This window comes from Furipterus horrens, unplaced genomic scaffold (genome assembly GCF_987537825.1).
Source record: "Furipterus horrens unplaced genomic scaffold, mFurHor1.1.pri manual_scaffold_6, whole genome shotgun sequence".
Lineage (NCBI taxonomy): Eukaryota > Metazoa > Chordata > Mammalia > Chiroptera > Furipteridae > Furipterus > Furipterus horrens.
This window is the reverse complement of record NW_028327176.1, coordinates 75,477,732-75,492,717: the sequence shown is the minus strand read 5'-3', so window position 1 is coordinate 75,492,717 and position 14,986 is coordinate 75,477,732. Positions and strand designations below refer to the sequence as shown.

Below are 14,986 nucleotides of genomic sequence, written 5' to 3'. Positions count from 1 at the left end.
AATCAGGATTGAATGATTGGCAGCTACTGGTAAAGCTGAACTGTGTTTGGAAAGTAGGGAAAGGGTTTCTCTGACTTTTCTAAAACTAGCCTGGTTTGGTAGGGGGGAGGCAAGGATATGTGTTTATGGGTGTTTTAAAGAACATAAGACTTAACAACAGAAATCCGCAAATAATTAAATCTATATAACTGTTAAATAAACTATTCTTTTTCTTTTCACTAAACTCTGGTATTGAGAGTTATAATTTTGGCGGCGGGCAAACGGGTCCCTAACTAAAGAGCCCGTGGGTTTGTTTTCAACTGGAGTAGCCCAGGGGTTCTGTAACACAATGACCCATGAACTGAACTAAGGGAGGTGGGATTGCTGGAGAGAAGGGGGGTACTGGGAAGAGGGGAGCGAAGGGAAAAGAAATTGGGACAACTGTAACAACATAATAAAATATACTTAAAAATAAAAAAATAAACAATACAAAGTCTGGGAAAAATCTAAAGTCTCAATCAAGGACACAATGACTCTTTAACAGCGGTTTTAAAATCTTACACCCCTGCTTCTTCCTCAGCAGCTCTATTTTCCCCTCTCGCCGGTTTCCTCCTGCTAAAATAAGGTCTCTGCCAGCTTTATGTGTCTAAGGTGTTCCCATATCCGAGGCTCCAGTGTACATGATTTGGCTTATTTGTAGCCCAAAGGCCACTTAGGGATGAGACAAGAATTTCAAGCAAGGTTCAAATTTGCAATAACACCAGTGGCCCTAGTACATCAGGTTCTCAGATAACATCATTTCGTTAAAAGTAATTTTGTTATAACATTGAGGAGATGCTGTAGAAACTTAACTCTTGTTTATATCAATTACCGTGTTAAAATTGGTGTCGTTATACATTGTTTTGCGTAAAGTCACATAACCTATCGATGATACTGAGGCTGTCAAAAGTGCCTTTTTAAAATGTCTTAGAAAAAAATGTCTTAGAGCTACAGGATCATACCAAACTCACTTACAAATGAAAAAACTGAGATCGAGGGAAATTTAGTCTCTTCTGATTATCCTACTTATCTTTCAAGAGCCAGTCTCTGCTTCTACCTCACAGAGGGCGGTGCTGGACGCTGGGCACGCCTTCTCTCCTCCTCCTTGAACACGCTGCGCCGCCTGACAGTCACCACGCGCCATAGGCAGGCAGCCGCCATGGCGGATGTGTCCGAGAGGAAGCTGCAGTTGTCAGTGCTGTTGGCCTTTGTGTCCGGGGTGCTCGTGGGCTGGCAGGCGAACCGGTTGCGGAGGCGTTACCTGGACTGGAGGAAGCGGAGACTGCAGGACAAGCTGGCGGTGACGCAGAAGAAGCTGGACCTGGCCTGAGCTGGGACGTCTGCCCCGCCGGCCCCCTCGCGCCCACGTTGTTTTTTCCGCGCGGGCCTCCCGCCTGAGCCAGGCTCGCCTCACACTCCCAGTCTGCCAGAGTGTCGGTGAGCAGCACTTACAGTGGCTGTCTGGGGAGACTCTGGAGTGGGGTGCATGTCAGGGGACAGCTCACAGGAGGTGGCTTGCTCCCACAGACACCGGGAAGAGGAGGTTTTGTTTTCCCCAGTAGCTTGCACTGGTATCCTAGCTCAGTCCATTGCGTGTATTTACTGGGAATTACTACGTGCAATGTCACTGTATTTAACTTAAAATGTAAATACTGTACAGAAGGAAAGGAAAACAGACGATCCCAGGGTGTCCCTGCCACCCTTTCGCCCTCTTATCATTCTCGTCAATAATTTCCTTTTTAGCACCATAGCCTTTGCACGGGTGTTTTGTAAACTCCAGTCTGAATCCTTAGGTTACTGGCAGCCTGACAAAGTGGAAAGAGCAATGGCCTGGAAGTCGAGTCCCTCATCTAGTCCTGTCTCTTTTCATGGGAGGTGTGCAAATGCTCACGGTCTGTTTTCTTACCTGCAACACCAGATCTTGTAGTTCATGGTTTAACTCTACAATAGGATAATTTGAAGTTAATGATTATGTATTTCTCAGTTTTTTTTCTTTTCTCTTTTCAGTAGCTTCTTGAAGATGGATATTGAGCACTGGGACAAAAATGACTTCTTGCATTTATGAATCAATTTTATTTTTAAAATAAAAATTTAAACGTCTTTGTACTTTTTATTAAAAGGAAAAGGAATATCTTGCTGGCCTTGCAGTTCACTGCATCAATAGAGCTGGATTTTCAAAAATACGTTAGTGTCTTTGAGCAGATACTTTGTTTCTTAAGGAATCTGTGCTAATTCCTTGGTACAACTCTGAGGCAGAGTTGGCTTCAGCACCATTTTGAATCCTTTTGGTCAGTTGTTTTATTGGACCTGATCATGAAAATAAGAGGCTGTGTAAAAATAACTGAGCTAATGGTGATGTATGTAAGAAATTTGCACTTCCAGGAGTGACAACATAATCCAAGTACATAGTATATGTTTTTATTGGCAAAAGTTTCACTTGTGTCATTATGAAATATGCATGTGAAGGAGAAACCCTCTTGAATAGAGCTTAGTGATAAATCCCAACTATATCTAAAAATCAAGAGCAAGACATCAAGTCCCTTGTTATTTTTAGACTTGCAAGAGGTGTTTTCTAAAACACTGCCCTTGCTCATTCCTGTAAAGATTAATTTTGTGTCTTAGCCAATTTAATGGCAGCTCCATGTTAAAAAAAAAAATATTAGAAAAGTTTGTTTCCACAGTAAGCTTTATTTTTCCCATTTTACTGGGGCCATTATGCTTTGTTACGTCCAGCCTTATGTTCATTCTGTGAATGTAGTACTTGAGGACTGAAATGCTGGGTCTTAGAGCTCTGTCCCATCTGGGCTTCAGTTTGCTGAAGTACACTAGTCACCACTGCTCATTAAGGCTCCAGGAGTTGAGGCTCTTTGAGACAAGGTAGGTTTCTTGAGGTACATGGTGCTCTTAGACTGTTGGTTTGTGCCCAGTTAAGCGTCTAGGTTATGACCAGCCCTGGCTGGTTGGGCCTATTCGTGTGCCATTTTCCTTGTTCCTGGGGCACTGATTGTTCCAATGTTGCCTCCTTTCCTATTATGTGTAGCCTGCTGACACACTCATCTCCCTTTCCTGTCTCACCTCAATGTTCTGTCATCCCTGACCCTCTGGGCCTGTGCTGTACATGTCCCCCCGACCCCCCACCCCACAAAGCCCTATCTAGGTGCTTATGTGGTTTTCAGCCACCCGATGCCACTCTTAATTGTTCCCTGTTTTCTGCTTACTGCCCCTTTACACTGTGGCTGTGTGTCCCCAGCTCTGTGGTGGGCAATTCCCCTTAGCATTGCCTCTGTGACCATTTCATCTCTAGCACTCTACCCCCATGCTCTTCTTAGATGTGATTGTTTCCAACCTCCCCCCCCCCCCCAAATGCTGTTTCACATGAGATGTTCCTTTTCTCATGTTAGCTAAAATTGGCAATGAAGAGGTTGGGAGATGGGTTAGGATGTCAGTCATGTACCCTGGAAATGAAAGACTTCACTCATCAAAATACACGATCCCCCACCCTGCCCCCAATCCCACCATTTTGATGTTGATGCTGTTCCAGGACTGTAATTCTGAATATGGGACAAAAATACATAAAATCAAAGTCATCTTTCACCTGAGGTGAACAAGAGTAATAAACTTTTGCATCTTTCTCATTGCCCATATGTATACACATATTTTGGGGGTTTATTTTTTGCAACATAGAGTTAAAATTATATTCATGACCCTGTAACTTTTCCATTTAAAATATGGGAATCCCTATAAATCAGATATAGGATATCTTTCCTCATTTTATTTATAGATATATTTAAAATAAATAAGGATTTCATAAATTATGAATTGTCTTTAGTGCAATTTTTTTCTTTTTCTTACCTCTTACAAGATCACTTAGAAGTACTGATTCATCAGTACAACTTTGGGAAAATAGGCAGTATCTACTAAATTTGAACATAAAACATGACCTGTGTTCCCACTATGTATATATGTAAATAGTAGCTCTAGTTATAACAGTCATAAACTGGAAACTACTCACATGACCAGCAACAGCAGAAGGAATGAGTCTGAGTAGTACATCACACAATGAAATATCAGAATGAACAAACTACAACAAAACACACTGACACAAGTGTATCTCACGAACACATTGTGTGAAAAGCCAGACAAGCTGCCAGGACACACTACAAGTTTTGTGCTGCTAGCAATTAGGATAATGTTTACTTTTGATATTGGAGGGGTAGAGGTGGGTAGGACCTAAGAGGGTGATGTGTGGGAGTGTGTTCAGTGTGAAAATTCAGTGAGGTGGACATTTGTCACTTTATACGGCAGTTGGGCTTGTGTAATCCAATTGTGCGTGGTACTGAAGAACATTTATATTAGTGTGGTTCATCATTTGAAAAGTGAGCTCAGATCATTATTCTTAGTGTAGTGGAAAGCCTTTGGGAATTGGATTTATTATTGGGTCCAGTCCCATTTGGGGGAAATGTCATTACAACCTGAGAGTAGATGTAAAATGGGGATCATAATTATTTGCTCACAGGCTTGCTGTAGAACAAGACAGAATCACCATCCTCACAGAAATGCAAATAGAATGAAACTTCAGCAATACCATAAATTGCAAAGAACTAATCACTGACTTTTGAAAAGAGACTATGCAGCAGAACCATGGATCCATGAGGGCTATAGAGAAAAAATATCCTTGCTGTAAATTTAAGAGTAACACGCTTACATGGTATCTTAAGGTTGGTTTAGCAAACCTGGCATCAGAAAACTAGTGGCGTAACCCGAGGAATCCAGCCGTTTTGGAGGCCGTGGGAATTCCCCCACCTCCACCCCAGGCCTTTGGATTGGCCAGGAAAAGATGACCACCTGCGCTGGGCGTCTTAGAGGTTCGGACCTGCAGCGGCGGGGATACACGACAGAGGGCCACCGATCATGCTCTCTCCGACACCCCCCGCAGCGTGGGGCTGTGGGGGGAGGACGCTCGCTGATGGCGTCACCCGGTGACGTCACCTTCCGGGTCCCGGAGGCGGTTTCCCTGACGACTGGCGCGCGCCCGGAGTAGAGGCTAGGAGATGCTGGCGCGGCGATCTCGCAATTCCTTGCAGTCCTTGAAGCGCCATAGCCGAGAGCTGAAGCAGCAGGTACGTCTGGCTGTTCCTCAGGGCCTGGGCAGTGGGGCGGCCGGGGCGCTGGCGGGGCAAAAGCTGAGTATCTGAATCCTTGGAGTCGCCCAGACCACGACGACGTTCCCAACTCTAACGCTCCTATCACAGTCTCCCTCACCAAACCCAGGTTCTGACCCTCTCATCCTCCCACCCGACCTCAGGGACCCAACGTCTCGAAACGGTGACGTTCCACTGGAAGACCCTCGCCCTAACATTTCAGTCTATGAACCTGACACCTTCCTAAGCCTAGCTCAGTAACCATTTCCAGTCACGAGACCACCTGTCCTCCGGCCTTCCTCCTGCGGAGGCCGGCAGTGCCACACGGAATTCAAGCGAAATGTGTAAGAGCAAAGTACTTGAATAAGAAGACATGCACATGACAAAAGTTACCTTCACAGATAATCAAGTCCTTGCAGGATCATTTTAAAAATCACAATCCTCAGTACTGGGGAGGCTGTGATGAAACAGCCACCTGCATACCCTGCGTTCATCTATAAGGTACAGCATTTCTGGAAAGCGGTTTGAGAATATGGAGCAAATACTCATGCTCTTAGGCTGGGCGATTCCATTTCCAGGAATTTACCCTACATAATAATAAAAAGATTGGGACTGATATTAATGTGTAAAAGTGTTCATCACGGCATTACTCGTAATAGAAAAGACTGGGTACAACTTAACTGATCAATAATGGGGAACAGTTACATAACTTAGGATGAACTATAATACTGTGATTACAATTTTGTTAGAGATTTTAATGTGTTAGGTAAACTGACAAAATGTCAGTTTAGAAAAAATATAAATTGAGTATACAGTATTACAATAAGATTTAAAAATATATACATATATAGAAAAAAGAAGGAAACATGCTAGAATGGTAACTGGTAGCTTGCTGATGATTATTATGTTCCCATACATTTTAATATTTTCATGATTTTGAATACCAAATGTATATTACTTAAAAAATAAAAAGTTGTATAGTTTCTGAAATTCCTATTTCACTTTCCTAATTTTACTTTTTATTTTACATTTCATTATTACGAAGTGGTGTTTCCACTAAATAAAATTATTTTATAATCTATGGCAGATAAGAGATTTATCGAATGCTCATATTTTATCCAGTTTTGGCTCTCATTTAAAATGTACCAAAGATATGATGGATATATATTTCTTAAGTGATTTTTTTGGAATTATGGTGGTGCAAAAAAAAAAACAATACTCTTCTGGTAGAAATAAAGATAAAACTTGATGAGGCATTGACTTAAGCTGAGCTTTGGCTAGATGTTTAATATGGTTCTGTATCTAATTATAATTTAGTGGAACTTTGAGAGAACCAGGAGAAGTTTGAGATGTGAACTACAAAAATTGTTATTAAAACAAAGATGAAACAAAACAAACTATTATCAAGGTTCTTCAACCTGGAGAAGAATTGGCTCAGGATCCTTTGAAAATCTAGGAAGGGCTCTTTAATAGTGTGAGCTCATCCTTCCCTGGCCCCTCAGAGGGCACCTAAAGCGAAACACAGAACAGAGTTCCAACTTGGTGTCCAGCTCAATCATGCCTGTACTGACCCACCAGGTTTGTGAATGTTGTAATTACACTCAGACAGATGTAAAATGGTAAGAGTAGAGAAGAAGCTAGTGAACTTGTATTTCTCTTTCTTCATCTACTTTGTCTTCACATCATTTATAGAAAAGAATTCAACAGAAATATATGGCTCTTCTGAGGGTACATTGGCAAAGTTACATGTAGTGTTTGGAAAAACTAAGTCAAGGTAAAAGACATAAGAATGAGGATAAACATGGTATATTCATACAGTGAACACTACTCAGCAATAAGAAGGAATAAACTAATGATACCCATAACAAACAATATAGACTTCTCTCAAAAACATGTTGTGTGAAAGGATCACACAAAAGAATACAGCCCTGACCTATGTGGCTCAGTTGGTTGAGCATTGTCCTGCAAAGCGAAGGGTTGCTTGTTTGATGCCTGGTCAGGGGACATGCCTGGGTTGTGGGTTTGGTCCCTGTCAGGGCGCATACAAGAGGAAACTGATTGATATTTCTCTCTCACACGGATGTTTCTCTCCCTTTATTTCTCCCTCCCTTCTCCTCTCTGAAAAATAAAGAGTAAAAAAAATTATAAATAAATAAATAAATTTTAAAAAGAGTACATACTTCCTGGGAACATTCTGGGATAATGGTACTTTTCTATATGTTGATGAGGTTGGGTTACATGGGTGTATACAAATGCATATTTAATATTTGTGCATTTCGTTGTATGTATGTTTTACCCCAGAAATGAAACTCTAGTGATAACCATGGTGTATTATTTAGGGGGAAATGTATTGATGATTTCAGTTTACCTTGAAATACATAAAAAATTGGACAGACTGATGAATAGATGGATCGAATAAGTATAAGTATAGTAAAATGTTAATTGTAGAATCTAGCAGGTGGGTATATTGGTGTTCACTATAAAATTCTTTCCATTTTTTTGTATGTGTTCATTATTGGGAAAAGATTAAAATTTTATTTCCTAAGGTTATATTGTATTTAAGAATACGATATTTTAAACAGTTTCCATTTATTGTAGGTTGATAGTTTGCTTTCTGAGCATCGAATGAAAGGAACTCCAGAAGCCAGTAAAAGGCGAGATATTTACCAAAGGTAAAGCATACTAAATTTCATAAGTTTTCCAGGAACTGTATTTGTACTTCAGTGAGTTGTGTTTACAGCATAGAACTGTATGAGGCCATTTCTTTTCTTCCCTTACTTTTATTAGGTATTTTCTAAAAGGACAAAATAATAATGAAAAATAATATTGAGGTAGCAGTGAAATTTTTCAAAATGTATTTAAAAATATTTCTTGCAATTATCTATATCCAGCAAGTCTAAATATTGGAATGATAAGTTAAATTGAGAATTCGTCGTCGGCAGCCGTCCATCTCAAGAGACGATGGTGTAGCTTCTTAAGAGTCTATCTGCACCGCCGAAGATGGCTATGCAGTCCAACTCGGGAGTGACACGGTATCTGTCTCCTCCCGTGTTGAATCGACATCTTGCGATGACGCTGGAGTGTCCTCTCCAGTGAAGCTGAAGCTACAGAGCCTGGGCAGGGTGATATGGAGGGTCTGCTGTTGAGAATTACAAATGTTGAAAAGAGGCAACTTAATTTATTTTCTACTCTGTATATACTAAGCAGTGTTGTCCTCACTCAAAAAACTTTTTCTTAATTAATTTTCACAATAATACCATGAGAATATTAAGGTTCACAGTGGTTAGTTAATTTATTTAACATTATTTTGCTATAAGACATTAAAGTGGGAAGGCAATAAAAATGTTTTCAGTTTGCTAAGGAATGCGGGACTCAGTCCAGTGAGAGAGGGAACGTCATTGAGGTTGCAGTGGAGATGCAGGCTTTGGTCCATGTGAATCCAATGGAAGATTACATCATGGTATAACTTGGATCTAGGAGAAACCACCCTAAACCTGAAGGCTGTGGACTTGCTCTTGTGACAGCAACTATACAGAACTGCTCAGAGTGAACATTGGTGGCTTAGGCAGGATTCTGGTAGGTCCTTGGCCTTGTGTAGCCTCAGATCCTGTGTCCTGGTCAGAAATCTCTGTCTATTAACAGTTCCTGAGGTAGGAAAATGGACTTCTTGGTGGATGGAGGGGTGGGGTGTGTGTGTGTGTGTTTGAGAATTTTTATGTGTTTATTTGAGCTAAACTAATGACAATGCTAAGAAGCAAGATTTCAAATACTCCCGACGGATCAGTGTTTTGTTTTCCTTTTTGTTTTTCATTCCTGGAAGAGTTTAAAATTAAATAGAGTTTAAAATTATATAGTCATGATAAACTATATTGAATTAGATTATTAATACTTTTGTCTTAAGTTTAGGACATCATTAAGATAATCTGTGTGTTTGGGGTATTTAAAAGTTTATAACATTCAAAAGAACACAAGATTCATTCTACTAGTTTGAATGATTCATTAGAATTATTTGAAAAACATTTAAGTCAGGCATTCTAAGTGCTTAAAAGCAAAATTAAGTTTATATGAATTTTAAAATGTCTAAGGGAATTTAATTAACCACATTTATTAGTAGGATTGATTTTTTAAAGAAATTTAGGTCAAGTTGAATTAATTAAACAATAATGAAAGAAAAAGTGAAGGTGATTTTACTAGCTTTACCAGGTTTTAAAGTAGAATAAGATTTGTGACCTAAATTTGAAGGCCCAGGGGAAACTAGGTTTTTAAATTTTATTTTAATAAACTAATTATTTTTAAACCCAAGTAACCATAAAATAGTCTTCTCTGTGTATAAAAAGGCCTCCTCACAGCCATTTTAAAACTTTACATTGAGCTTTACATGTCTGAACATGTATTTTAGCCCATATGTTTGATTAATAATTGGCTGGAGGAAGATAAGAGTAAAAATAATTTCTATTTAAACCTTTGAAGACATTGTCAGGTTTCTTCACACCCAGGGATGCTAAGTTTGGTGACTGTTTCTTTCTAACTGACCTGTTAGGGCGCTTTTCTCTTTAGCCTTGGTGTTTTGAAATTTTATCACAATGTCTTACTTGTTTTTATCTTGTTCAACACTCAGTGCATCCTTTCAGTTTGAAAACTCATATCTCTCATGAGCTCTGGGAGTTTTTCTTTTATTAAAAGATAAGATTTTTACATTTGTGTGTCTTTATCTTCCTGAAATACCTTTGAGACAGGCATTGAACCTCCTGGACAGTTCTCTTGATCCCTTTCTGCCCATTATTAGTTTTTGTTTCTTTGTCTTTTTGTTTGCACCTGGAGATTCTCTTGACTTTTTCTTTTAACTTCCGATAGAATGTTTGATTTCAGCAGACATACTGGCAACTTACAAGTGTTTTTTCTTGTTCTTTTTTCATAGCATGTTCCTGTTCTCAGGTTATCTTTTTACTATTTTCATGATTAGGAGATTTTTAAAAAAGTTTTCTACTCTGAGTTGTCTTTGGCTCCTCTGGGCTCAGCTTATTTATTTATTTAATGGTGATTAGTCTTAAATTTTATCTTAAATGTTGCACGTTTTCTTTACCATGTCCTGCAGTCCTTGGGTTATCCATTTTTATTTAAGAATGAGGGACTAGGTTGATTATTCTAGAGAGCTTTCATTGGTTTTTATACTGTTGTTTTTACAGGTCTCTGTCCTACCTCCTGAATGAGAATAAAATTATGTGTATGTGGGCAGGGATTTCCAAGGGCCTATGAATGAGCCCTTAGCCTGTGGCATCTCCACTGCAAGAATAGGGTAGGCTGTAACCCTGGTGTACAGCAAAGTTCTTTAGTACCTATAATTCTCCCCAGTTCATTCATGAAGTTGTGAAAGAGTCCTCTGGTATGGAGGGAGAGCGGGGAAGGCTGAGCTAAGAGAAAGAGGAGCTGTCAGGCTTTCTCTAAGCAGACTTCTAAAAGTCAGACTTATAAAAGGGCCTTAACAACAACTAAACTTAATTAGTGTCTTTACTCTCTCCCTGAATAATAGAAAGACCTTAGGTGGCCTTAAGACTGATTTCCCTCTTTAGAGCTTAGTTGTTACGGACGTCATTTAATTTATATAATATAATATAAATAACATAACATAATTAATATATAAAGTAAGTCCTAGCTATAGTCCATTTAAGGTCATTTTTATACTTCTCACTTGGGAATCTAAGATATAAGCTAAATGATATGAACTGTCTATGGAATAACTAAAACACCGTACGTGAACGGACAGGCCAAGTTCAAAAAGAGCATGCGCTGTGCGAGGAAGAGGCTGCTGTAGTCCTCCGCTCTTCCTTCCTGTGGTTACGCTATGGTTGACTCTCTGTGCTCACCTTTTAGAATTTCTCTTTCTCCGTCTGGAGGGAGCATGGTTCTGAGGCTTGAAGGAGATGATGCCTGTAAATGGCTTAGCATTCTGCTTGGTGCTCAATACCTTTTAGCTGTTATCATTCTTAGAGAGTCCTCTTGGCTCAGTCCTAGGTTTGTGGATTTTAGAGTGGGAGAAACATTTTCAAGTCAAGGGCTTTCCTTATTTTAGAGTTAGGACACTGAAGCTCGGAGTCACTGAAGCTTTCTGAGCTTTGGTTATCATATCTGTGTACCATAGAACTGGGCTATGAGGATCCTAAGCTAATGGGTGGAAAAGCATTTAAATGTGTATTTTTAAATATAAGCCATGCAATTGCTAACTGCCTTGCCTGCTTAAAGACTTATGTATGATTTTATAAAATAACTTCCTGGTTGTGACAATAGAAAAATTAGTATTTTTTTTCTCTTTTTAAAAATTTAGATGTATCCAATTAAAACAAGCAATCGATGAAAATAAAAATGCTCTTCAAAAATTAAACAAAGTAAGTATTGTGATTAATGATATTAGAGAAAATCTGTTTTCACAAATATTTTTAGCAAGTGGGAATTCATTAGAGTGGGGAAGCTCTGGGTTTGCGTCAGTGGGGAAGTCTGACTGTGCTCAGCGCTGACTCCCCGGCAGGCTTACGGAGTGTGGACTTGGGAGCAGAAAAGCCCAGGCTCCAAATGCTGATAAAAGTTCTGTTGTGATGAACTCGCCTGGCATTGAGGATTCAGAAAATCCAGAAAGAAGCTATTTTTATTTTTGCATTGTGTGAGTTTTGTAGTTTAGGATTGTTTTAATTTGCATTACATTGTGGGAGGGAGGGGAAGGAGGGAGGAAGAAAGGTAGGGGGAGAGAGAGAGAGAAACACGAGGGAACATATAACCTTCCCTGAGTGAAAGTGGTAAAGAAGCTGCTTGTGTCACAGGGCAGCTCTAATGTTAGTGACTCTGCTCTGCAGAAACAGAAGGAACTAGAACTTATGCTTGGCAGTCAGTCCCTGCAGGAGTTTTTCATTGAACGTGAGCCTGAGCTTAAGGTAGGTGCTAAGGCCAGACACGCAAAAGCGTTTCAAGCAGAAGGCTGGAAGTCATGTCCAGGGTATGACTCTTCTCTACCGCAGCTGAGACAAGTGTCACTGAATGTCACTTCTGAATTTCTCCAGTGACACAGAACTCTTTAATTTAGGAGGCAGACTGACACTACATTTGAAAACCCACCCCTGTTTCACAGATGAAGAAACAGGCTTCCCAGAGGTGGAGCAGCTTTCCCAATATCTCACTGCCAAGAAGTGCCAGCACTGGGATTGGAGCCTGTCTTTATGACCAAAGTCCCTCTGCCTGGAATGTAGCCCTTACCAACTACAGATGGTCTGTGATTCCTAGCAAGGGAACAAAACGAAAAACAAGTTACAGTTTTGTTTTTCATTTGGTTTACTTTCCCCAACCTAATCATTGCATTTCCTTTTATCTTACTTCTCTAAGGGAGGCCTAGACTCATACTGAAATTTGCTTTGTCTTCCACCACTTATTGGAGTTTTTTTCTTTTAAAAAATACAGAGGACACAGATTTTTCAGTAAAATGGACTTATATTCTCTTCTAGGCTGATGAACCTGCACCTGTTGGGAACTATCATCAGAAAAAGGAGGAGGAGCTTAGTCTCTTGGATAAGCTGACCCACCAACTGCAGGAACTTGCTTTGTCCATAAGTAGAGAAAATAGAACTGAGTATGCTTCTTCCCTTTTTTCTTTCAGATATTATGTCACCAGCAGTTTTAATGTTTCACTCAGGATACAGACACATAACAGTATAGATATAAACACATGGCCATAACAGGGTAGTCAGTCAACATTGGTTTACTGAATTTGGTAGAAAGTGTGAGAGCCCAGGAGAGATGTAAAGGACCTCAATCCTGCTTGCTTGATGTTCAGTCACTTCAGAGAGCTGTTTGGATTTGCCCAGACTTTATAGCTGTTTCTAGTTAGAAGGTTAAGTCCAATACCAGCTACTTTGTCATTCTCAATACTAGAAGTCAGTGGAATTCTAGACTCCTTGCACCTACATTCTTAACATTTTTCCAGGATGCATTGTAAAAATCAGGGAACAGCATTTGAGGAATCTGAGTAGTTGATATTTTCCTTTCTGCTTTCCACAAATTGGGTTCGTGTATACCATCAGGATATCTTTGTACTTTGCAAAGGCAAAGTAGAAAACATCTATTCCAGCAGAAAAACTATACATGTTTCTTCCTCCAATTTTTGAAGAATATGAAAGGAAGAAATATGTAAGTAGATGATGCAAATAATTTTCTTCTTATATATGAACATTGACATTAAAAGCCATATCTTTATTTTTATATATTTTCACATATGTGTTTATTTAGCTTTTCAGATCTCTGCTTGTTTCCCTTAACTAGATGATAAATTACCTGAGAGAAGATTATGACAGTTATGACTTCCCTTCTTTACGTCTCTCATGGGATCTCACACTTTCTGCTTTACATCTTTGTAGGAACACTACACAGCACTTTAGTAATATGTTTGTGGACCACTTTAAATGGCCAAATTACCACCCTGGCTGGTGTGGCTCAGTGGATTGAGTGCTGGCCTGAGAACCAAAAGATCACTAGTTTGATTCCTGGTCAGAGCACTGCCTGGGTTGCAGACCAGGTGCCCAACTGAGGCCATGTGAGAGGCAACCAATTGATGTATCTCTTGCACATGGATGTTTCCCTCATTGTATGGGTCTGTTTCTGTTCTGCTTATTTATTTTGTTTTTTAGATTCAATTGTTGGTAGATATGTATTTAGTGCCATTTTACTGTTCATAGATATTTTTATTAAAGAAAGTAATTGGTTTAGTCTTTATTTTGATACTGTACATAAATATGCAAACTAATAACTCAAGAGTGCAAACCTTATTACAGTTTTTGTCTTTATTTTTCTTTTTTTGAGTATATTTTATTGATTATGCTATTACAGTTGTCCCAATTTTCCCTCTTTGCCCCGCTAAGCGCAGTACCTCCCTTCCCTCCAGCAGTCCCCCCGCTTAGTTCACGTCCATGGGTCATGCATATACATTCTTTGGCTTCTCTATTTACTTTACTATTCTTAATGGCCCCCTATTTTGTACCTACCAGCTATGCTTCTTGATCCCTGAACCTTTTCCCCTATTCTCTCCCTTCCCCCTCCCCGCTGATAACCCTCCATATGATCTCCATATCTATGGTTCTGTTCCTGTTCTAGTTGTTTGCCTAGCTTGTCTTTTTAGATTCATTTGATGATAGTTGTACATTTTTGTCATTTTAATATCCATACTTTTGATCTTTTTTTCTTCTTAAAGAAAGCCCTTTAACATTTTATATAATGCTGGTTTGATGGTGATGAATTCCTTTAGCTTTTTCTTGTCGTGGAAGTTCTTTATCTGTTTTTTGATTCTAAATGATAGCTTTGCTGGTTACAGTAATCTTGGTTGTAGGTCCTTGTTTTTCATCACTTTGAATATTTCTTGCCAATCCCTTCTGGCCTGTTGAGAAATCAGCTGACAGTTTTATGGGAGCTCCCTAGTCGGTAACTAACCCCAATATCAGCCCCTACCTGTAGCTCAGTTCCTATTTCTGTGCCTCCTCCTCCCCAGCTCCTTATAAATAACTCCAGGAACTAAGACTAAGGAGAGGATCATGTCCCTTCGGGCATGTGTCCCATGTCTGGGAGAAGAAATATACACCACTGAACATCAAGCACATGGGAGAGAGAGAGGCAGGCACCTGAAGAGGTGGATGGGCTGAGACCCTCGCCAGCCCTGAAGGAGGCACTGCTTCCAGGTGTACTTAAAAAAAGAAGAAAATCATATAACTAAAGGAGAGGGGATGTGTAAGGGTAAGAAGTTATCCCATTATACACAACATTATAAACATACACAGTCTATATTACACATGCTTGAG

The 14,986-nt window shown here is 39.7% G+C and overlaps 2 protein-coding genes across 3 annotated transcripts in view; both read left to right on the top strand.

Moving 5' to 3' along the window:
- The first annotated feature begins 1,147 nt into the window (after nucleotides 1-1,147).
- On the top strand, nucleotides 1,148-2,118 carry MTLN (mitoregulin). Its single transcript, XM_090280357.1, has 2 exons — nucleotides 1,148-1,455; nucleotides 2,029-2,118. Exon 1 carries the CDS (start codon nucleotides 1,178-1,180, stop codon nucleotides 1,346-1,348), a length of 171 nt encoding a protein of 56 aa, XP_090136483.1. The 5' UTR covers nucleotides 1,148-1,177; the 3' UTR covers nucleotides 1,349-1,455; nucleotides 2,029-2,118.
- Nucleotides 2,119-4,885: 2,767 nt separating this feature from the next.
- Nucleotides 4,886-14,986, top strand: part of NPHP1 (nephrocystin 1) — a 92,911-nt gene continuing 82,810 nt past the window's right edge. The window contains exons 1-4 of one of the 2 annotated variants that reach the window (XM_090281811.1): nucleotides 4,890-5,138; nucleotides 7,758-7,831; nucleotides 11,482-11,542; nucleotides 12,647-12,771. In XM_090281811.1, the coding sequence (XP_090137937.1) occupies nucleotides 5,070-5,138; nucleotides 7,758-7,831; nucleotides 11,482-11,542; nucleotides 12,647-12,771 (329 nt within the window). In that variant the 5' untranslated portion in view covers nucleotides 4,890-5,069. Of the gene's footprint in view, nucleotides 5,139-7,757; nucleotides 7,832-11,481; nucleotides 11,543-12,646; nucleotides 12,772-14,986 lie in introns of both variants that reach the window. The other variant, XM_090281812.1, reaches the window with a different exon arrangement.